The sequence below is a fragment of the Tamandua tetradactyla genome, chromosome 6, assembly GCF_023851605.1.
Source record: "Tamandua tetradactyla isolate mTamTet1 chromosome 6, mTamTet1.pri, whole genome shotgun sequence".
NCBI classification, from domain to species: Eukaryota; Metazoa; Chordata; class Mammalia; order Pilosa; family Myrmecophagidae; genus Tamandua; species Tamandua tetradactyla.
The window spans coordinates 18,633,893-18,657,027 of record NC_135332.1 but is presented as its reverse complement, the minus strand read 5'-3'; the positions used below and the strand labels follow the sequence as shown (position 1 = coordinate 18,657,027).

Genomic DNA, 23,135 nt, shown 5'->3' with positions numbered 1-23,135 from the left:
GGCACAGTTGGGGGTTTCAGCTCGAGAACAGTGCGATGCTTTTTAAAACTTCTCTACTGATAATAAAATCGAGCATTTTGCATCCAGGTCTGCACACAGATTTGTATCCCAGAAGCTTCCGTGCTCACTGCCCCTCCAGACCCTTTATTACTATTTTAACTTTGCATTTTGAAGTAGCTTTGAGCTTACAGGACAGTTGTAAAAATAATACAAACTCATACAGAGGACTCCAACATACCTGAACCTGATACCCGGATCCACCAACTTTACCATTCTGACACTTTCCCTTCCTTGTTTCTTTCCTTCCATCCAGCCATCCATCCTTAGTCTATCTTGTCTGTCTATCTCATCATTTTCTAGACATTTGAGAGTAGGTTGTACGCATCGTGCTCCTTTCACATAACACTTCCATGTATTCTTTAACCTAAGAATGAATATAAGAGCCCCCTAAGTCCAGCTATCAGGTTCGGGCACTCTAACTGACATAGAGCTTACAAGCTATGTTCCCATCTTTTCGTATATCCCCTCCTGTCCTTTAAGCCTCCCGCCTCATTACCGAGCTCAGACTTTTACTTCGTGTCTTGGATGCTGGAGAACATCATCAGGCAACTTTCCCTGCATCCACTCCCACCCGCCAAGCCCACCAGGAGGAGCAGAAGGTTTATTTTCTCATCTTCAGCCTCTCTGAAAGTTCCTAGAATGGAAGCCACATATGAAAGACAACTTGGGTCAATATAAACCCTCCAAAGCCCCGTGGCCGCTGCTGGGTAGCCTTCTGGAGCTCAGCTCAGCAACCCCTCTGAGGCCACCTGACACACGTTTCTTTAGCGCCATTTTGGCCCCAATGAGGGAAGGACTGTTTTCACCAGTGTTTTGGTTTGCCAAAGCTGCTGGAAATGCAATATACTAGAAATGGGTTTGCTTTCATAAAGGGGATTTATTAAATTATAAGTTTACAGTTCAAAGGCCACATAAAAATGTCCAAACTAAGGCATACAGGGAAAGATACTGTGCTGGTTTGACTGTGTCATGGAACCCAGAAAAGCCATGTCCTTTAATCCTCATTCAATATTGCTGGGTGGGAGCTTTTTGATTGTTTCCATGGAGATGTGTCTCCACCCATTCAAGGTGGGGTTGCTTATTGGAGCTCTTTAAGAGGGAAACCATTCTGGAGAAAGCTTTAGAGCCCACACAGCCAGAGACGTTTGGCTATACAGAAGGAAAATACCCCCGTGGGAGCTTCATGAAACAAGAGAGAAAGCAAGCAGAGGTTGCCATGATCACCATGTGCCTTCCCAGTTGAGAGAAACCCTGAATATCATTGGTGTTCTTGAAACAAGGTCTCTTTCTCTGGACGCCTTAGATTGCACACTTCTATAGCATTGCTTTAATTTGGACATTTTCACAAACTTAGAGCTGTAAACTTGCAACTTGATAAATGCCCCTTGTTCTAGTTTGCTAACTGCCAGAATGCAATATACCAGAAACAGAATGACTTTTAAAAAGGGGAATTTAATAAGTTGCTAGTTTACAGTTCTAAGGCCAAGAAATTGTCCCAATTAAAGCAAGTCTATAGAAATGTTCAATCAAAGGCATCCAGGGAAAGATACCTGGTTCAAGAAGGCCGACGAAATTCAGGGTTTCTCTCTCAAGTGAGAAGACACATGGCGAACACAGTCAGGGCTTCTCTCTCACCTGGAAGGGCACATGGTAAACATGGCATCATCTGCTAGTTTTCTCTCCTGGCTTCTGGTTTCACGAAGCTCCCTGGGAGGCATTTTCCTTCTTCGTCTCCAAAGGTCACTGGCTGATAGACTCTGCTTCTCATGGCTATGTTGTTCTGCTCTGCTCTTTCTCTGAATCTCTTTCTCCAAAATGTTTCCTCTTTTATAGGACTCCAATAAACCAATCAAGACCCACCCAAATGGGTGGAAACATGTCATCACCTAATCCAGTTTAACAACCACTTTTGACTAAATCACATCATCCAGGGAGACAATCCAATCACAGTTCAAAACATACAGTATTGAACAGGGATTATTCTACTTTTATGAAATGGGATTTTGATTAAAACATGGCTTTTCTAGGGGGCATACATCCTTTCAAACCAGCACACCCCTTTTTAAAAGTCATTCCATTTCTGGTATATCACATTCAAGCGACTTTCAAACGAGAACAGATACCTTGGCTCAAGAAAGGCTGATGGCATCTGGAACACCTCTGTGAGCTGGGATAGCTAGCATCTGCTGCCCTTTGGCTTCTGGTTTCAAACAGTCTCCCTGGGGGCATTTTCTTTCTGCATCTCCAAATGACCACCTGTGTCAGCTCTCTCAGCCCCTGTGCGTCCTTCTGGCTGCTTGGCATCTCATGGGGAGGCACATGGCAACGTCTGCTGGTCTCTGCATCCCAAACGTCCATGTCTAGGCATCTGCTCTCTCTGCTGGCGCTCTCCAGGTTCTGGCATCTCCTGGTGCTTCTGTGTTTCCCAAGCATCTGTGTCCCAGCATCTAAGCGTTCTCCGCTGGCACTCCAAGCATCTCCAAATGTCTGTGTCTATATCACTTTCGAGCTTTCTCCAAAATGGTTCCCCTTTTAAAGGACTCCAGTAAAGGAATCAAGATCTAACTTTACTGGGTGGAGCCACATCTCCATCTAATCAAATGGCCACACCCACAATTGAGTGGAATTGTTTCCATGGAAACAATCTAATCAAAGGTTTCCACCCTAAACAGCAGGTCAGCCCCACAAGATTGGATCAGGAAAAGAACATGGCTTTTCTGGTGTACATAAGAGTTTCAAACTAGCACAACCACTAAATAACAGCTCCCTCTCTTGGAAAACCCCAGAAGCATGCTTTCCCCTTAGGAATGTGAGTCAATACGTAAATTGAAAAGTTATTTATATCATTATGGCAATCTCTTCAAAAAGTCCCAAAGGGACTTCTTATTCTTGACCCCTTCCCCAAACTCCTAAAATCCTTTCCCTGTATCTCTTCCACTATCCCAACTGCCCCCCAATTTCTCATCCCTACCCTGAAAACCCTCTCTCCCTTTTTTTTCAATCAATTTGACACTTTAGATTCACAGAAGAGTAAGACAGTACTGGGAATTCTTTTTTTCCTCACACTCCATTTTCCCAATTTATTAACGCCTTATATCACTACGGTGCATTCGTTGCATTTAATGAATTAATACTGATAGATCATCATTCATTAAAACCCACACTGGATTCAGATTTCTTCAGTTTTTCCCTAACGTCCTTTTTCAGTCCCACATTAGCCACCAGGTTTTCCCGAGGCACCTCTGGGCTGAGTTTCTCAGACTTGCCTCGTTTCCAATGCTCTGGGGGCTTTGAGGTCAGGGATTTTGTAAGATGCCCCTTCTTGGGGACTGAATCGTGTCTCCCTGCAAAGACAGCCTCAGGGGTGGGACCCGTTTGTAACGGGGTCCTTGGAGATGCTGTTAGTAATCCAGGTGTGGACTCACTCAGGAACAGGTCTCTGAAACCCCACTTAGATGAGGCCACTCCGAACTGGCCAGGCCGAGCCCAGGTGACCGCAAGCTTTACAAGCAAAAGAAATTTGGATGCAGCCAGTCAGCAGAAAGCTGATGAAATCAGAGGAACAAACAGAGAGAGCTGTCCCCATGGAACAGAGGTGGCCGGGACATCAGAGAGGGCTGGTCCTGCTAACTCCTTGGGTTTGGACTTCTAGCCTTTAAAACACGCGACAAGACATCCCCGTGCTTTAAGCCACCCATGGATGGGGTCTGTCACAGCAGCCTGGCTAACTCAGACACCTCTCCCTGGGGGTCTGCCTGTGCACCCTTGCAAGCTCGGGGGCCCTCCTGCCTCGTGGCCGTCCCCCAACAGCGTGGGCTGCTTTTTCTAATTCAAAACAACTTCACTTCTCTGCTGACCCAGTTCTCCTCTTTACCCCGACACACACGCAGGGAAACGGACACTCAGGACAGGGCGGAGCAGAAGAAAGCTGCCTACATACCTGGTCATTTATTTTTTCCTTGCCTGCCACACTTGGTTAGTCAAAAAAAAAATTGCCACCTTGAGTCTGGCTGTGGATCTGTTTTCTCTGCATTTTCCTTTGGGGTCTTTCCATCTATAAACACAGATCTTTTTTTTTTTTTTTTCAGTTGCACTTATTCAGGAAAACCAGCGTTGATGTCTTCTGTATTTAATTTCCTGGTGATTCTTACCCTGCTCGTGAATCTCCCTTTTCATCTCCTCCTATCTGTTAGGTTTTTTTCCCCCAATCTCGGCTCAGCCTCTTTCTTTCTTTCTTTCTTTTTTAAACAAAAAGGACACATTTATTATTTGTCGTGCATGCTCTGAAACAGTCCCTGGGTCCACTGTGGTGCACACACCACCACATGCAGCTGTGCCCCCCCATCTGACGTGCTGTCCCACCCACAGCCTGACTTCCAGGAAGCCCATGTGACATGCGTGTGACATGCAAAATGCCACCCAGGGAGCCGTGCTGCCGGTCTCTGGAGGACACAGAGCCAGCGGCCCCAGGCTCAGCCAGCTCTGGGGCGCTGCCATCTCATGCCCCAGATGTGGGCGTGGGGAAGGGGGCGCCCCTGACTCCCCAACCTCAGGGCCTCAGGAGCTCAGGAAGGAAACTTCTTCTGTGGTGGGCCTGGACTTGGTTGGGGGAGACCCTAGAAGTTAGCTTGTCCACCGCCTTCAGGCTGGGCCCTGCCCACTCGGCTCAGCCTCTTTTGGGGCATTTTGTTCTTTCCCACGCTGTCTGGATCCTGTGGTAGGACATTTTCAGGAATCAGGGTGCAGGCTCCCTGGTTAGTATTTATCCTTAGTCTTGGAGGGTGGAGGAAGCTCTGGCCACCCCCAGGGCCTGGTAAAGAGGGGGCAGCATACGCCAACCAGGAAAAACACAACTCCCATGGCACCTGACGGGCCAAGGAGAGAGAAGGCAAGGTCAGTTTCATGTGACCTGTCCCCTGTGGCCAGGGGAGCTCATACCACAGCCACTGCAGGGAACAGAGCAGTGGCGGTGACCCAGGAGCCACCAAGCACCCAGGCCGAGGCCAGCAGCTTCCAGTGAATGTCTACACATGTGTGGGGCGATGCACCAGCAGGCCACTCTGGGGATGTGTCTTATGTTCAGGCACTCTAGAGAAGTGACCCATCCTAGGAGCCAGGCTAACATACTCCCAGGCACAGGGTATATCTGTGGGTCCCAGGAAAGGGTCCAGGATGCTCCGACGGTTCCCTTCTGGCTCGCCCTTGAAGGACTGAGGTCCGGCAAGACCCCACATCTAGCAGAGTGCCCTTGTTCCCTTCACTGCCTTCCTGGGTAGGAGCTAACATACTTCTTGCCTCTGGCTTGCTGTTTGGGGTTGTATTAGTCAGGGCTCTGCAGGGAGACAGAATTGACAGGCGATGTAAACATACGTCCATGTGTGTATATACACACACATCTATGTACACATGTGAAAATATTAAGAGATTTGTTATAGGAATTGGCTCATGTGGCCCTGGGGAATATCAAGTCTGAATTCTGTAGGGCAGGCCACAAATTGGAAACTCAGACGAAGGCAAAGTGAATTTTCCCAGGAGAAGCAGCTAGGTGATATAGAGGCAGGAATTCTTCCTCCCAACCTCTGAAATCCTCAGTTCAGGCTTTTAAGCCTTCAAGTGACTGGGTGAGGACAGTCCCATCATTGCTTAGGGCATTCTTTGTTGATTGTAGATGCAATCGGCAGTAGATGCAATTGCCCAACTACAGATGGAATTCTATTTTCCAAATACCCTCACAGCAACAATCAGGCCAGTACTTGCTCAACCAAACAACGGGGCCCTCTAACCCAGCCAAGTCAACACCCAAAATTAGGCTTTGTAGGGGCCAAACTTTACTCGGACCCTTGGAAACAGCATCTTTGCCCTCCCCTACGCCCTGGATCTTGGGCACTGGGCAAAACAATGGAGTCGGTGGAAACGTATAACAGTGTCAGCATCGCCAGGGGTTTTCAGGTCCCTGACCAAGCCGACCTGGGTGTGTGCAGCCGTGCCTTGCGTGCCATCCCCCTACCTGCCCGCTTAGTGGATTTCTGGGAGCTGCTATCTCTGAACGGATGAGAAAGAAGCATTGGGAAGGGGTGGAAGCGGCACCTGCCCTACCCCCAGATCCTCAGTGGCAGGGCCGAGGGATAGCTGCCCTAGCTGTCAGGGCGACCCCTGGGAGTGAGGGTGAAAGTTTCCTCCGCCTTCCTCTGGGAGGGAAGTCTGGGCTGTCCTCTCCTGGACCAGCTCCAGCTGTCTTGTAGGGAGAGGAGATTCCTCCCAGACAGTGCACCTGTCTCTGTTTACGGAGTTCCTAGTGCTTCCAGTGCTTTCTGGTGTGCCATCTCGGGGATCAGGGGGACGGTAGGGAATTCAGGCGGAGGCTGCTGCCCAGGCTATTTTAAACCCCAGCTCCCTGTGTTTTAAACCCATTCCTGGAAGGAGGCCCTGGCGGGAGAGGCACGCAGGGTCCTGCAGGCATGAGTCCACGGTCTCTGTGACAACGGAGCTGGGGAGAGGAGGGGGCTGGAGCTCTGAATACTAAGGGGTAAAGGAGCCGGCCAGGGATACAGCCGAGCCGAACACAAAGCTCCTCACGAGCCTGTAACCTAGCCCAGCACACCAGATGGAAACTAATCCAGAAATTCCCAGAGGGCACGCAGGAAGGCGAAAGTGGACTCTTCCTCCTCCTGGCGCGGGGATGGCCCAGGCAGCTGCGGGCCCCTTTCCCAGAGAATCGGGATATGCCAGCCAGGGTTCCCAGAGAAGGGAAGGAAAATAGCAAGCATGGTTAGGGAAAAGCAGGGAGGGAGGGTAGAACAAGCCAGGGCTCAGGAGCCAGCGCTGCCTTCCCGAAAGAAGGCCAAGGTGTCGTGGGAGGGGCAGAGTCTTAGAGTGTCAAGGGGAAGGCAGAGGGTACCGGGGCAGAGGGACACAGCGAATGTCGAGGAACAGAGGCCGATGCAATGGGGTGCACAGTGGCCCCCAAAGACACGTCCCCATGTCATCCCTGGAACCTGGGAACGCAACCTTGTTTGGAAATGAAAGATCCACATTTAATGAAATAAACGAAGAGGGAATTCCGTTAAGCTGTGATGCAGTTAAGGGTCTTGAGCTGAGGAGCTCATGCAGGGTTATCTGGGTGGGCCCTAAATCTAGAGCCAAGTGTCCTCCCGAGAGAGAAGTGAAGACACAGACACCGAGGTGAGGTGAGGGCCGGGAAGGGTTGGAGGCAGAGCCTGGAGTGACAATTGTTAAATGTTAAGCAGAGCCTGGAGTGACACGGCCACAAGCCAAGGAGCGCCTGGAGCCCCAGAGCTGGGGGAGGTGAGGAAGGGGCCTCCCCTGGAGCCTTCTGAGGGAGCCTGCCACGCAGACGCCTTGTTTTCAGATTGCAGGCTTCCAGGACCGCAAGACAATAAACTGCTGCTGGTTTGAAGTCACCAAGTCTGTGATCGGCCCTAGGAAATTCCTGCATCTGATGCAAGACAGAGAAGGCATTTTCACCAACAAGGCAAAAAGGAGAAAAGGTCAGGGCGAGAAGGGCAAGGTCTCCCCCGCTAGGGCTGACCTCGGCCAGGGGCACAGCTGCAGACCCCCAAGGACCACTCATGCCAAAATCTGCTTGCTGTCCTCTACCAGCTCTGGGTTTCTGTGGGTATGTACCCCCTCAGCACCCTCTCCTCCGCTGTCTACTCCCAGAGGTGGGACCTCTACACCCTCAGCGCCCTCTCCTCCGTTGTCTACTCCCAGAGACGGGACCCCTACACCCTCAGCACCCTCTCCTCCGCTGTCTACTCCCAGAAGTGGGACCTCTACACCCTCAGCACTCTCTCCTCTGCTGTCTGCTCCCAGAGGTGCTACTGGGCTAGTCAGAAATGCTTCCTGTAGGGCCACTTACTCCAAGGTATTCCTCGACTCTATATGAGAAAGAACATCTACAAACAGGTAGTGAGCTCACAGTCATCGGAGGTATGTAAGCAGAGAGATACTCCTGAGGCAGCGCTGTGGAGGCAGAATTTCTGCCCCATGAAGGTAGGCTACGTTAGGAATCTTCCTTCTGGCTCCCAGTGATTCTTCTCATTTGCTTGACCTTGGATACAAGATGTGGGAGCCATAATTGTGAAGATGCAGCACATTTGGTTAGCTATTAGAGTAGGGGTCCCGATGGACAGGAAAAGCAGGGAAAGAACCTTGGAAGACTCAAGCGATAAAGAAAGTAGTTGAGATAATCCAACCACGAAGCCCCCCACCCCCACAGATGGGGGAGGGGGGAGGGGAGACTGGAGAAATAGGAAGGCAGTAACTTGTACCCAGCAGCCATAGGCTGAGGTCACTTCCGTGGACAGTATAGCCTGGGAGAGGGGCCACAGCTCCTCTGCCTTGGGGGGTGACATGTTCCCTCCTGACACTGTTCTTAACCCACTAATGGATGGAGTTAAACAGGGAGATAATGAAGTCAATCAAGTCCAGTGTATTTAGGAATGTATAAATCTGTCATTTCACATATTTGTGATATTTAAGAGAATCGGGCATAGCCGAGTAGCTGGCAGATTAGCGTTGTACTTCCAATTTAAAGTGGGTAGTTGAGTAACTGGTTTTCGGCTTCTGATTTCAGGAAGAATGCTGAAAGAGGATCTGTCCCAATGTGTAACAGTTTTGAAATATTGAAGCAAACTTAATATTCACCATATTTATAATCTTCATTTGTTAAATGTTAAGAGTAGTTTAGGCGCTTGGGAAAGCCCTGCTTTGTAGCACGGGTCTGCTTAAACTTAAGAAAACTGCACACATCAAAATTACACCAGAAATTCATCAACGTATTTAAGGAAATGTGATCATCTGAAGTTTAAAAGAGCCCCCTTAAACACAATGATTGTATACCTTTTCCAGATTTGTAAATGGAACAACAGAAGTTGTAAGCTGAATTTAAAAAGCTTAAGGAAAAACCAGGTTTTAAAATCTCCACTCCCACAGACATGGAAATGCTTTGGAACTAGATAAGAGCTGGTGGTTGCATGAAATTGTGAATCTACTAAATGCCACTGAATTGTTTACTTTAAGATGGTGTTTTATGTTGTGTGAATTTCACCTCAATAAGTTTAAAAGACACACACAAAATTTCCACTCCAAAAGGCTGAAAATGAATGGAAAAAAAAATCCAAAGTGGCCAAAGGAGTCTTTTTGTGTGGGGCACAGAGACTGCCCCTAGAAAACTCACAAAGCTCACAGAGGTGGGGAGGGGCCGGGCAGCGAGCCCCGGAGCGCAGGGCCTGTGGCCAGGCTGGAAAACACCAAACTGCAAAGCGAACGCACAAAGCACCAAAGGAAAACACACATTCCCCTCTGCCGGGGACACACAACCCCAAGCATGCCCGCCACGCTCGAAGGCAAGGCCCTGCCATGTCCCCACCGACGTCTGGGGGTGGGGTGGGGGTCTGCAGGTTGGCACAGTGCCTGCCACCCCGACAAGTCCGCGGAGCGGGCACGTAAGGGGCTGCCCAGTTAGGTGCTGGGGAGGGCCACCCTGCAGAGGTGCAGGCAAAGAAAGGTGAAGTCGCCGGCCACCTGCGTTTCCATCCCTCTCCCTCCTTGCTGGCCCTGCTCTGTCCAGTGTCCCCCTCATTCCGTACCCAGGGGCAGCTCATGAGCCCCTCCTCCAAGGCTCCAGGCCCCTGCAGGATTTCGAATCCGGCATCTTGTGCGCCCGTGGTCGGGACCTTGCAGTGACCGCCCCGCCAGGCCTTGTTCAATGCGACAGGGGTCTCCTTGGGCCTGACCCGGCCTACCCCTGCCTGCCCGGCAGCTCCGCTCTCCGCAAAAGACTGCGTGCTGCCTGCGTGGCCCCTGGGTCCGCCTGCGTGCGCCTGCGTGGTGGCTGCGTGGCGCCTGTGTGCCCCCTGCCCTGCGTCCGCCTGCCCTTGACGTCTTTAAAAACGGCGCTCTCTGCCTGAAGCCGGCTCTGGAAACAGGTGCTCGGTCGCTGCCAAGTGTCATTTAATTTAAAAATCCAAGCAGCACCCACTAAGCCCCGAGAGGACGCGCTCTCTTTAGAAAAATGTAACGTGGCCGGAGGCAGCCAAGCGTGGTGGCGTCTGGTGAGTCCCAGGCTCGCTGCCGTCAGGGGCTGGGGCCCGAGACCAGCCCGGGTGGCTTTAGAGCGCGGCTGGGCTAGCCCCCCTCGCCCCGCGCTGCTCTTCCCCCACAGATGGAGGGTCCCACTTGCTCGCTGTCCCCAAAGAGGCAGCAGGGGACACCGGCAGCAAAGGGGTCAAAGGCGTTTGGGACACAAAGGCGCCAACAAATCACCGTTTTCTTTCGGCACCTGCGCTATGGCTCTCGGGGAGGACACTGGCGTTTGCGGTCTTTCCCCCTTCACTTCGGAGCATTTGGTAGGACCGGGGACTCCGCAGCAAGGGAGCCCAGCTGGTGCCCGAGCCCGAGGCCCTTCCGGCTCCGGCATTAGTGGACTCTCAGCCCTGTGTCGCCCCGCCGGCCGGCCGCGTGGAAACCCCTGCAGTGGGCGGTTTGCACCCTCCCGTGCGCAGCTTTAAGCCCGTGGGACCCTCTCCAGGATAGGAAAGTTGTGTTCAACTCGCATGAAAGGTTTGGGTCACAGTCCTAGCGCTGTAGGGCACAGCAAAGAGGCGGCAGGTGATGTAGGGGTCCTCTGGCTCCCCCAGGACCTGCTTTCCGAGTAGGAGAGAATTCACAGGAACAGCCCGTTTCCCCGGGGGAAAGCCGAGCACTGAGGACTCCTTCTCCGGGGCCCAGTGGCAGGCCCTGGAGAGCCTCAGAGGCCCCAAATTTTCTGACAGACACCCCCTCCCCCAGCCTCCAGCTCCAAGGCCAAGGCCAAGCCCCCAGGCCTGGGCACACACGGCAGAGATGAGCCACTGGCCATAGACTCCCGCTGGCCCCCAATGTCAGGCAGGAAGAGGTGTGCAGGGAGAAGAGGATTCCCCAGAGGATCCCCTACCTGCTCTCCTCCAGCAGCCCATGTTTGGGGAGGTCCCCAAGACTTTTCCAAAGAGAAAGAGGAGCTAAAGGCTGTGGTCAAGACGCTGCAGGCAGCATTCCGGGCCACAGGGAAAGGGCAGGAGCCAGAAGGGGCCAGGGAGAATCTTCCAGATCTTAAGAAGATCTGGAAGAAGGAATACAGGGTCTTCAAAAGGCTGCTAAGGGGAGGAGGGCACCAGGAGGGGGTGGCTGGAGGTGTGTGTGGGGGTGATGAAAGGGCAAAGGTCACAGATCCAGTAAAGGCCAAGACCTCTCTCCCAGTCCTGGCTGCCCTGGATTCTGACCGTGGGGTTTCCCTCCATAGGCTTCTCCCTTCAAGGTCACCGCCAAGGTCAAACTCACCAGCAGCTCCTTGGCACACACCTGTTCTCAAGAGTCCATACTTCTTTGGGTTTCCTGCCCTCACTCTCCCTAAGTTTCTAAGCCAGTTTCTCCACTTCCATCCCAGCTCCCTCCCCTTTTCAGGCCTCTCCCCACCCTCTGACCTCACTATTCCCCCAAGACAGCCCTCTTTTCCGGTAGTAACCTCTCCTCAAGATGTCACGCATCGCAAAGGTTTCTAGTTTTCTGGCCCTGCTTTCCTGGGCAGATGCTCAGCTGCAGGTGATTTCTGGAGATATGGGAAATCTTGGACCACGTACCTCAACCTTTTGTGCCTGAGTTTTCACATCCAACCTCCCCACCCCACCCTGGCCCTGCCATCTTCCTTGGTCTTTGAGCTAGCAGCTGCCTAGCGGCAAGAATTCTGCCTAAAACCACTTTGACCTGTAAGCTTCACAGCTCTAGAACGGAGCGGAAAGCACAGGTCTGCAGCTGAGAGCAATAAAAAGTCCAGGCGGCTGGCACTTCTAGCAAAAACGACGTCAGCTGGAATTGGTTAGTCTGGAGAGGCAGAGGTTGCTTTACAGGGGGTGGGTGGGACGTATTCACAGCTTATCCCCCCCCCAGAACTGGTGGTGGGAGGGCACTTGAGGAGAATTCCTTGGTCCCTGGGACATTGGCAGGCGGGAGGCCAGTGGGCACCCAGCCAGCAGGCCTGGAGCTGACCCCAGATGCACTCAGGGTGTCCTCGATGCTGTCTATAGTTCTCCAAGGCAGGAGCATTGAGCTGGAGCCTTCTAGAAAACGCCCAGTTATCTCAGCTCCTCTGATTCAGGAGGAAGAGGGAGCCAAGGAGGTTTGGATCAGCTGCCTGGGAGGGCAAACATGCAGCTCAGAGGTGGAAGTCCTGTTCTGTCTGAACGTTGCAGGCCACACCCGAGGAGGTGAGGGGAGATAGGGTGAGGCCCTGAGCTGCACCAGCTGATAAAAGCTCCTCTGCTTCCGTGCTCTCACCAGGGCTGCCAAGGATAGTTGGGCGGGTTGCGTGCTGCACAAAGGGGTCTGGGAGGGGCTGCACTCACTAGTCCAGGGGGGCCTGAGCCCAGAGCATGGGAGTGGAGGAAGGGGTCACAGCTTCTGGTTTGTGGCGTGCTAAGTGAGGGGTATCCTGGGTTCCCCTTGGAGTCCCCGCTTGCCTGGCGCCCCTCAGGGGGAGAAGGGGGCTCTACCCATGCTGTGGGTGGTGGCTCCCTGGGGTGAGGGCCTGGGCCACTGGGCATGGAGGACTGGTGGGGAAGGGGGCCAACCTGTGGACCCTGGAGGGGGCACTGAGAGCCCCCTTGGCAGGGGACAGTGTGGCCAGGAGAGGCGGGCTGAGGGCAGCAGGGTCCCCCAGGAGTCCCAGTGACTGGTGACAGCAGGGGAGGGCAGGTGAGGCCAAGCCCCAGCTAGGAAGGGGGGTCTCCCTGCAGTTCTGGGGGCCAGCAGCCATGTCCCTTCAGGGCATCTGAGTCCTCGGGAGATGGTAGCCCCAGCACCTGCACACACGCCACCCACAGCTGTCCCCACTGCTCTGGGCCCCACCACCCCGCGCGGGGGCCCGCGTCAAGGACAGAGCTGGAGCAGGATGGTCCTGCCAGCTCCACCGCCCATCGCTGCCGGGCCACGGGGGTCCCTGATGGAGCCTCAAAGTGTCCCTACTCTCCCCAAACAGTGCAGGCCTCTCCCAGGTGCCCACAGGTGTCCCCTGGGTGAAAGAAACAAGTCCTAGCAAGCATCCAGGCCACAGAAGGTCTGAAGCTGCGAAGCTCGGGTCTCTGTGGGCAGGAGGGTGGCACAGGGCTTGGGGGTGTGCACCCAACAGTGGGCCTCAGGCTGGGAGAGGGAGGGCAAGGAGTGGGGAGGGGGAGGGAAGGGAGGCAGATGAGTGGAAGGGGACAAAGGGAAGCAGGGCCCACTGAGGCCCCCCCCCCACCTTCACTGGCTCACAGATGGAACTGGTTCAATGTGAAAGCCCACGGGGCTGGTTCTGGTCTCTGTCAGGAAAGGGGGAGCGGCTGGACAGACTGAGCTCTGCAGCCTGGATGGCAGTGTGTGTGTGTGTGTGGGGGGGCGGGTGTCGCCTTCTGCACCCACCTTGCCCTCCCCCTCCAGGTCCTGGGAGTCCCATCCAAGGCTCGAGAGGAATAACCAGGCGCACATAGGAACGACGCTAAGTGAAAAGAAAGAGACCCCATCTTCTGAAATCAGGGGGCTGGTGGGACCCGGAGGTGGCAGAGCACCTTGGTGTTGTCAGAGGGAAACTGAGGCCAGAGAAGGGACTGGCTAAGAAATCCCGGCTAGTTTAGGGCCTGAGCTGGGCAGAGCCTGTTGAAGGTGGGTTTGGATGTAGCGGTGGCGGCACCTGTCTCGGGGACAGTCAGGACAGCTGGGTTTCCTGTCCCGGGGTCAGCTGCCCCACCGCTGAATAAGTGAATGGAGGCCTACTTTCTCATTCTGTCATTCATGTGTAGTTTCGGTTTTCTCTACAATTACTTTTAACTTATTTTTATTATATATACTCTATAATACATGTATAATATATAAAAATAGGTTTGTTTCTGTAATATTTATATTATAAATTACTTTTATTTTATTTATATTATATTTATACATTCATTGTACATTGCTTTTATAATATTAACAACAAAAACACACTTACTTAAAAAAAAATAACCTGCTCATTCACTGCTGGAGGGAATGTAACATGGAAGACAGTTTGGTGGTTCCTCAGAGTTAAGTTTAGGACTACCATCTGACCCGGCAACCCCACTACCTGGCATATACCCAGAATAACCAAAAGCAGGGACTCACAGATATTTGCACACCCATATTCATAGAGGCATTTTTTCCACAACTGCCAAAAGGTCAAAGCACCCCTACTGTCCATCAGTGATGACTGGATAAACACAATATGGGGTGTGCATACGATGGAATATTACTCAGCCACTAAAAGGAATGAAGACCTGAGACATGAACAGCTTGGACCATGAAGGCATCATGTTGCATGAAATAAGCCAGACAGAAAAGGACAAACATTGTCTGATGGCACTGATTTGAAATAATTAGAATAAATAAACTCAATGTGTCAGAATCTAGAACCCCAGTTATGAGGGAATGGAGTGGGGACAGGGAATAGGGTGTTAAGGCTTAAAATGTACAGAGTTCCCATTTGGGATGAAGGAAAAAGTTCTGGATGGCGGTGACGAAAGTACAAAACTGTGAATGTAATTAACGGCACTGAAACATATATTGAATGTGATTAAAAGAGGAAATGTTACGTTGCACATATGCTATCAGAATACAATTAAAAAAAATTGATCAAACACAACACAAACAGTGAACCCTAAGTTAAGCCATGGGCTATAGTTAATAGTACAATTAGAAAAATGTGCTTTCATCAATCACAACAAATGCACCCCAATGCAAGGTGTTAACAGGTGGTATATGGAACCCTCTATTTCAGGGCTGACAGCTCTACACCCACAATTTCTCTAATAACAATAAATAATAATAATAGTAATAATAAACCTACCAACCTCACCAAATTAGTTAAGGAGCAAAATAAACATGAGAAGATGCTCTTGGGCCTACAAAGCAATGCACGACAGGGTATCCCCAATGCCGCTTCCTGGTGCCCAGGTGCCAGGGGTGGCACAGGAGGCCCCCGTGGCCCAGGGGCACCCAGGTGAGAGGAGTGGGGACCCTGCTTCATCCCCCAGTTCTCACCAGCCGTGCTCCCCTTTCTTCCTGGCTAGGGCCGTCTGAGGGCCGAGGGCAGCGGACCACAGCCTGGCCCGTAGAGGAGCCATTTTAAAGGTCTGCTCTCACCCCAGGGGAGGGAGAGTACCGCAGCAGGGAAGACGCCCCAAGGAAGGGGCCGGGGGAGAGACAGGGTGGTTCCCGCAGGGGAGAGGGCCCAGCCAGCCTGCAGACCCCAAGGAAGCTGCAGGAGGATGTGGTCCAGACCCCTGCGGCCACCCCGGGGAAGGTAAAGCTGCAAACATCAAAATGCCATGTCCCCTTGGTGGCCATGGCTGGAAGAGCTCCAATGGCTGCAGCAGCCGGGAGTCTGAGCTAATACAAGTCGAAAAGAAAAAAAGGATAAGGTAGAGAGCCCCGTGGGTGCTGCTCAGGGCCGGGAGTGGGGTGTGGAGCGGGCAGGGGTACGGGCGTTTTAACAAGGGGGTCCTCGCCCCAGCTCGGCGGTCCCGGTGGAGAACCCAAGATGCAGAGATGGAATCTGCTAGTTTGGACAACTGAGCTGCTCTCCCACCCCCACCCCCAGTTTCTGCAGACGAATAAAGTTCTGATGCTGGTCAAAACTCAGGCCAAGAGGAGCCAGGCACTGAGCAGAGGAGAGTGGGGTGCCACAGGACCCCTGCTGCTCCAGGAGGACAAGGATGAGACCCCTTTTGGCGGGCTGAGGTTTCCCACTTTCAAACCCCCTTACGGGGAAGCCCAAGGAAGACATACCCCCCCCCCAGGCCACCCTTCTGTGGGCCAGAGCTCAGCTGCAAGAGGTGAGGGTGACATGCAGGGGGGCGGTGGGCCCTTGCTTGTGATGGAGACCCCTTAAGAAGCCGCAGCCAGACCCCACTGGCTCCTGGACACTAACCTGGGGCAGCAGCCAGAGGGATTTCCACCTACAAGAAGTTTCAAATCCTGCAGATAAGGGTTTCCTGAGGACCCACTGTGCGCCGGGGACCCAATCCAGAACTTCTGTCCCAGGTAAGGGCCTGAAGAAATGACCGTGGGGAGGGAGGCAGGATGCATCCACCCTGGGCGGCCCATTAACAGAGCCCAGTGTATATCAGGAGTTCCAGAGACATACAGCAAAGCCGTTTCTGGGACCTCCCCTGACCCTGGACCCCCCGGAGGCCTTCTCAATCATGCCTGGCCACTTCAGGCAGCCTTGGGAAGCTATGCAGTGGCAGGGCCCTGGCTCCGGAATCCTAAATTTTAATTGCTGGGAGCGCCTGGACCCAGCCCAGGTGGAGCTCAGGGAAGTTTACAAAGGCAAGTTTCCCTTTGTGCGTGGAGCCAACACAACTCAGCATCGGGAGTGGACGCGGCCTGCAGAGGCCAGAGCTCTCCCCCGGGACTCGGCTTCCCGCCTGCCCCTGCCTGGTGGGATTCCCCACCTCCACCTGAAGGCCCGGGCATCGGGCCACTCCTCTCTCTAGGAACACCACCGCCAGGCTGGCCGCCAGGAAGAACAAAAAAACCCCAGCGGTGATGACCGCCAGCAAACCAGCCCCATGCCAGGACCCACGAGCCCGATGGATACGTCCCCAGGCCCACCGCCACAAGCCGTGGGGTCTAAGCCCGACATGCACATGCGTGCGCTCACCCATTCACACACACAGGCTCACTAAAGCTGGTCATGGGCCAGCGGGTTTTTGGCACATACCACCATCCATGGCGGGGCAGGATTTGCCTCCTTAAGAAGCCCATGGTTTAGTCTGTGTTTAGTCTTACAACGCATCACAGTTGTATATGGATGATGCAGTGCTAGCCCACGGGAGCTCAGGGCTGTGGGGGACGAGCGTTTAGTGAAAAAAAAAAAAAAATTTCATTCCAGGTGGAGGAAGAAAAAGGTCAGGGCCAAGAGCGGAGACAACCCCCACCAGGGACACTGCCCCACCCCCACCCCCACCCTGCGAGCACTGCTGGCCTTCCAACTTGCTTGCCAAAAGGGATTTCCCCAGGTGGGAAGTGGAGAGGACACAGGTGACATGCAAAGGCCATTCTGCTCATCTTTCTGTCTCCAGGAGTCTCCAGGAGTGGGTTTGACCCATTATCCAGCCCTCTTTGGGACAAGTGATCCTAGGTCCAGGTGGCTCTAGTCTGCATTAGCTGATGTGGCTCATGCCCCCAGGTGCAGCGTGAAGCGAGCCCTACCTGCCTGCCCACAGGGGAGGCCCAATTGGGTGCGCCATCGTGCGTGGTAATAAACCAACCCAATCAGACCCCTTTTATGGAAAAGTAGGGCAGTTATTGCGGTGCTCCATGAGGCTGTCCGACCACCAGTCTGGAATTCCTGGGACTTCCACACAGCCCAAAACTCACTCTCTCTCCATGGCTGAAACTGACGTCTTCTTGATGCTATACTTGGGAGTGTGAGTCATGTCAGCTCCCGCAGACAAGAATCACCCAAGACTTAGGGCGACTTGTCCCCCAAAAGGGGCTGGATAATGGACAGACAAGTCCTTAGAGGCTCCCGGCGGCGATGGCTGCCAGCAAACCAGCCCCACGCAGGACCAGGCAGATCTTTCCAACAGGGAGAAAGAAAAATGAGCCAAACGATGGCAAAGCTGAGCTGCAACTTGGGGAGAAACATCTCAGACAGGGTAAGACCTGGATCAACAGGGGTCCAGGGAAGGGATAAAAATTGCCTCTTCTACTCAGTTGGTTTCTCATGTCCCCCAGGGCACCCAGACCAGATGGCATATGAACTCTGGAACCAGGATGGGCCTGGGTCAGGAAGACATACCCCACTGAGATTGAATACCAAGACCCTGCCTGGATCTCTGGACCAGACCCAGGGTAGGGCAGATTCTCCATCGCTGTCAGAATCAGCCTGGATTTGCAGAGCCAACAAAATTGCACGCACTTGGTAGCATCTGCTCTGATCTGTCACCCAGATCACTCTTTGGGAAATGAGGAAGCACAACTCAGAGAGGTCATCTTAGGGTCCAAGCAGAACTGGAGGGCAAACCACCCAGGCTTGACCCTGGATCTCAGGCTTTTCTTGTTATCCTATTGGGCAGGGGGGTTGCTCTCTGCTCCAAGTCAGCTTCTGGGCTGTGCATCCCCAGCCATGGCTTAGGATTTGCATTAGGCAAGGCCTCCAGAGACGTCTCCAGCAGGTGACAGGCCTGGACAGGCTGGAGAGTCCCCTGCCAGGAAAATCTCCAAACCTGGCTGGGAAAGAGGGACCTTCAGAAGAAGCAGTGCCAGCAGCCACCACCCTTGTGCCCACGTGGTCCTGGGGTTCCTGCTTCCATGTTCCAAGTCACACTGCAATGTGGGATGGCCTCAAACTGATGTGGAGATTCTGGATTTGGGGTCTCTAGGTCAGTTTCAGAGGCTCTGAAGTTCCCTGCGAGACAGTGGGTGTCGGGGTGTCGGGATGTCAAGGAGACTGTCTGCAGCTCTTCTAGGGCCTCCAAAAGCTCAAGGACGCAACGAGGCTAAGACCCGCTGGACACAAGGGTCCTGAGTGGCTGGACACAAACCTGCCGAACCCACACCAAACACAAAAGAAAGTGCCACGGGCCTGTTCCTTCTCCTCAAACACTCGCTCTGGTGGTCCTGGACTGAACAATGTTCCCCCAGGACCGAGACCCCTGTGCTCTGCATCCGTCCCCATCCTTGTCTGTAGTGTGACTGCAGAAATCTCCCCTCCCCCGCCCCAGTCGACCCCATGGGGTTCTGGTGTTTTCACGTCCCTGGAGACTCCTCATTCCCTTTCTGAATGCCGCCACCTCCAGACTAGCAGAGAAGACTGGAAAGGAAAACACTCCTGGGAGAGAAGAGCCACTTCCACACACAGATCCAGCTGGCTCTTCCTCCAAACGGCCTCAGGGTCCTAGAAGAACACCTCCCTGCTTCTCAAGGATACCTGGACATCTGTGCGCTGTCCTGCACTTCCCGGAGCCCACGGCAGTTCCCACAGGGGCTGGAACTGCAGCTCTCCACCCCTTTGCCAGGCCCCAGACCTGCCCTCACCCAACAGCCAGATGGAGAGGTGAAGGAACCTCCCACACACCCAGAGTTGGGGGCCAAGTTAACAGAAAAGGGGGAAGTCTCAGTTAGCCTCCTCTTCCCATCCCCCCCCCCACCAGCCCAGTCCAGCCATTAAGGAGGGGGCAGGGTACCAGCAGAAGCAGGAAATGACCCCTCTTCTCAAGGCCCTGAGGGACACAGGGGCTTAGCTGCTCTCCTGCAAAGCACAGAGACACTCGGCTTCCCCAGGACGTGGAATCACAGAAGCCAAGGTGACTGCGGACTTGAGGTCCTGCCTCCTCCTGGGGCCCCACGCAACTGGTCCTAGAGAATGCTGGCTTGTCTTTGTCCTCTCACCCTCTGGAAGGGCTTGTCCTGATCCCGCTAGGCAGTCCCTGAGCTGGGGGGAGCCCCTTCCACTCTCAGTATCCCCCACGTGTCCACCCCAGCAATGGGGGGGGCAGCACGTGATCCGTCCAACCTCCTCACTGGCTCATGCATCCAGCGTGCAAATGGGATATCATGGTCTGGAAAATCCATTATTCTGTTTGAAAGCAAAAGAGTTCCCAGAGAGGCATGTATGGGCTTCTAATTTGCTAAAGACAAAGACACACGCACGCCACTGAAGTTACGTGGTGCCTGCTGTCCTCTCCCGCTGACAATCCAGCAGAGGAAGCGCCTGGGGTCAGGGAGATTCTCGGGCATCACTCTCCATGCGGTTTGGGAGCGCCAGGCAAGAGCAGAGACTGCACTCCCAGGTCCCCAGGCCCCGCTCTCCTCTCCCTTTGCAGCGTTCACCTTGGGAATGCTCCAGGGTAAAAGCCACACAGATACAACGGGGAGGGGAGGGGCCGTGCCCAGAATCCAGGAGGGGTGCTAATTAGATTTCAAAAGCCCTTCCCAAGGAAGACAGGCATACAGTTGCTTTCCTCAGTGATGGAAAAACTGAGATTTGAGATCCCCTCAAACCCCCCTTCCCCAACTACAGTAGCTTCCACCTCTGAAGTGGCCAATCCCAGGCAAGGATGGGGTGCCTAGATTTGGCTACACACCAAGGACGGAAGACCAGAGAAACAGGCCAAAGACACCTGTTTGGTGATGGGAGAGATAGCCTTGCACCTTCCTGCCTCTCCCGGTTGGGCAAAACCCATCCACAAAGCCACCTCCCGCCCCCCTCCAAAGCAAAGGAAAACAGGCCAAAGACAGATGGATGAGGGCAGCTCCAAAGCAGAGGTGATCTGTCAGCTCTAGGGAGCCAGCAGGCGAGACAAGAGGCGGCCGAGGGCCGAGTGCTGGCGGCCTCCTGAAGTCCCTGCCCGCCAGGTAGTCACACTGCCCGCACAGGGAAACCAAGCCCAGCTCCTCCCTCTCCACTGCTTTCGGCGGGGACTCATGACTAAGGACCTGTCAAAGTTGGTCAGCGGGGGGCAAACACTGGTTCCTCCCTGAACCACAAGCCAGGACGCCCCCCAGGTGGGCAAACGACCTAGGGGCTGGCACCTCACCAGCCCTAAGGCTGCGCCTTTCGACTCCCCCGGGGGAAGCCGGGTTCGGCCGGCAGGTGCACACAGCGCCGGGGTTAGGGACGCGGATCCCTCGAGAATCCGAGGCGGCGGGGCTGACCGCCAGGAGGTAGAGAGGAAAAGAAAAGGCGCCCTGGCCCGACGAGGCGTCGGTCCTTGCAAACCCTCCCAGCCACCCCTGGGGACCAGCCTCCTTCTCTGCCTGCGGCGGAGAAAAGCGGGGACCTTAATACAACAGGTCCCCGTCACCCGGCCTCACCAGGCCAGCCTTCCTCCGCCCTTGCCCCGAGGCCCCGAGTTCGGCGGGAGCGCCTTGGCACCTACGGCCCGGCCAGACTCCATCCCCGCGGGAGGGGGCTTCGGGCGGCTCCGCCCGCCCCCCCGGCCCCCGGCGCTCCGGGGCTTCCTCGGGAAGGGGCGGGGCGACCCCCCCGGCGCCCCCTCCCCGCGCTCACCTGGCGCAGGTGCTGCAGCAGCGTGCCCGCCTCCTCCCGCCGGCCCTGGCGCACCATCCGCAGCAGCTCCTGGACCATGCCGACGCGCCGGTGGTAGGGGGGCAGCCCCGCGCCCGCGCGCCCCGCCTTGTCCCCGGCGCGCAGCAGCAGTGATTCCCAGAAGTCGGGCCGCTCGCGGCGGGGGCCGGGCGCCGCGCCGGGGCTGCCTCTGTCCGCCAGGCTGCCCTTGGTCTGCCGGGTGCCCATGCCGCCGCCGCCAGCCGCACGCTCCGCGCTGCGCCGCCAGGCCGCGTCCCCGGCCGCCGGCCGCGCCCGCCTCCCGGGCGCAACTTTGGGGGAACTGTTGCGCGCGGGCGGCGCGGGGCGGGGGCGGCGGCGGCGGCGGCCCGCGCTCCCTCGCTCCGCCCTCCTGGCGCGCCGCGCGCGCTCCCCGCGCTCCCGCCCGCTCGCCCCGCCGGCCCCGCCCCGCCCCCGCGCCCGGCTCGGCGCCGCCGCGCGCTCCCTCCCCTCGCCCCCCTCCTCCCCGCGCCGCGGCCCGGCCCTGCCCGTCGCCGGGGACCCCGCGCGCCCCCTCCCGGCCTCTCTCGCGCCGCCCTCCCCGCGCCGCGCCCCCTGCCGGCCGCCGCACTGCGCCTCCCGGACCCCGGAGTGACGGCGAGGGGGCCGCGCAGCCCTCAGGGGCCCTGGCTCTCGGTTCCCGCCCGCCAGGTGGCCCAGAGGCTGGGTGCACCCTGCGCGCGGTGGACTGAGGCAGCTAGTGCGGGGGTGGGGGGGTAGGAACAGCCTGGAGCTTGGGTGGGGTGGGTGGGGAGGAGCCCCCAGCTCCCGGGTCGGGATTCTCGAAGTGGCCTGGTGGGTCCCAGCGTCGGGTCATCCCTGCTGCTGCGTCCGGTCATCCCTGCTGCTGCGTAGAAGCGCAGACCTGGAGGCCTTTCCCAGACCCACTGAATGGGAATCTCCTTGGGGGGTGGGACATGGGCCTGGGGATCTGCATTTTTAGCCAGCGGCTCCGGTGAGTCTGAGACGCTCCCTTTCGAGATCTGGCCTGCGGGTGGCGGCTGACGTGGTACAGTTGGTGTGCACCCGGACTCCGTGGGCGAGGCTGTATGTCGTGTGCACCCCCTTTCATGGAGGGGGTCTGTCGCTTCCAGCAGTCTTGCAAAGGGTCCAGGGCGTCAAAATATTAAGAACTGCTGTCTTCTTGATCTCGTTCTCACACCTGGTGGAGGAGGGGCTAGGTGGAGGGTACTTGGGAGTCATCCAGGTCCGAAAGCGCAGAGACACCCCTGCAAGTAGGAGGCCCCGCAGCCCCCTCCCACCGGCCCACCCCTTCCAACCTGGCCACCACCACCAGGCCTGGCGAGGCCTCTGCAGGTCATACGTTGCTTGGAAAACCACCCAGGGGCCTGGCAAAGAAGGCTAAGGCATATGGAGACCTGTCCCACTGCAGACCACAACAGAGTTTGAATTTCTCCTTGACCCAGGCCCTGGGTGCTGCTTTAGGGAGAAAAAACAATGTGGGTGTGGGGGCAGGAGAGCCTGAATCCAGAGGCAAAGCACTGCCTCCCCCATTTACTGAGAGCTGAACCCACAGACAAGGGCTCAGCTTGCAGAGTCCTGGTTTTCCCTCTGTAATACTGGAATGATAATACTGCATTGAGAATTGGAGTAAAATGAGGTGGGTATATAAAATCCAAGCAGAGTAGGGGAGTTCTGCAAATGACAGTTCCGGTTCCTATCTGCACATGGTCCTAGTGTTTTCCCGTATGTGACCTCTCGGTCAACCCTGAGTACCTAAAGGGTGAGGCTCAGGTCGCTTGCTTCAGCCAGCTGTCCTGACACACCACCACGGGGTGGGGTTGAGTCACCCCCAGTAGGCTTTCTTTTCCCTTTGGATTACTCACTCCAAATGCCCATTTCAGTAGGCAAAAAATACTCAATTCTTCCAATAAGCTGGCTTCTCAGAGCCTAGAACAGACGTTTCTAAACTTACCTGGACTCTGTGTGT

The 23,135-nt window shown here is 55.2% G+C and overlaps 1 protein-coding gene across 1 annotated transcript in view; it reads right to left on the bottom strand.

Annotated features, from left to right (window-relative positions):
- Positions 1-21,373, bottom strand: part of LRRC75A (leucine rich repeat containing 75A) — a 61,792-nt gene extending 40,419 nt beyond the window's left edge. Inside the window, exon 1 of the mRNA XM_077163967.1 lies at positions 21,128-21,373. Coding sequence (XP_077020082.1) covers positions 21,128-21,373 — 246 coding nt within the window. The remainder of the gene's footprint in view (positions 1-21,127) is intronic.
- Between the last annotated feature and the right edge of the window lie 1,762 nt (positions 21,374-23,135).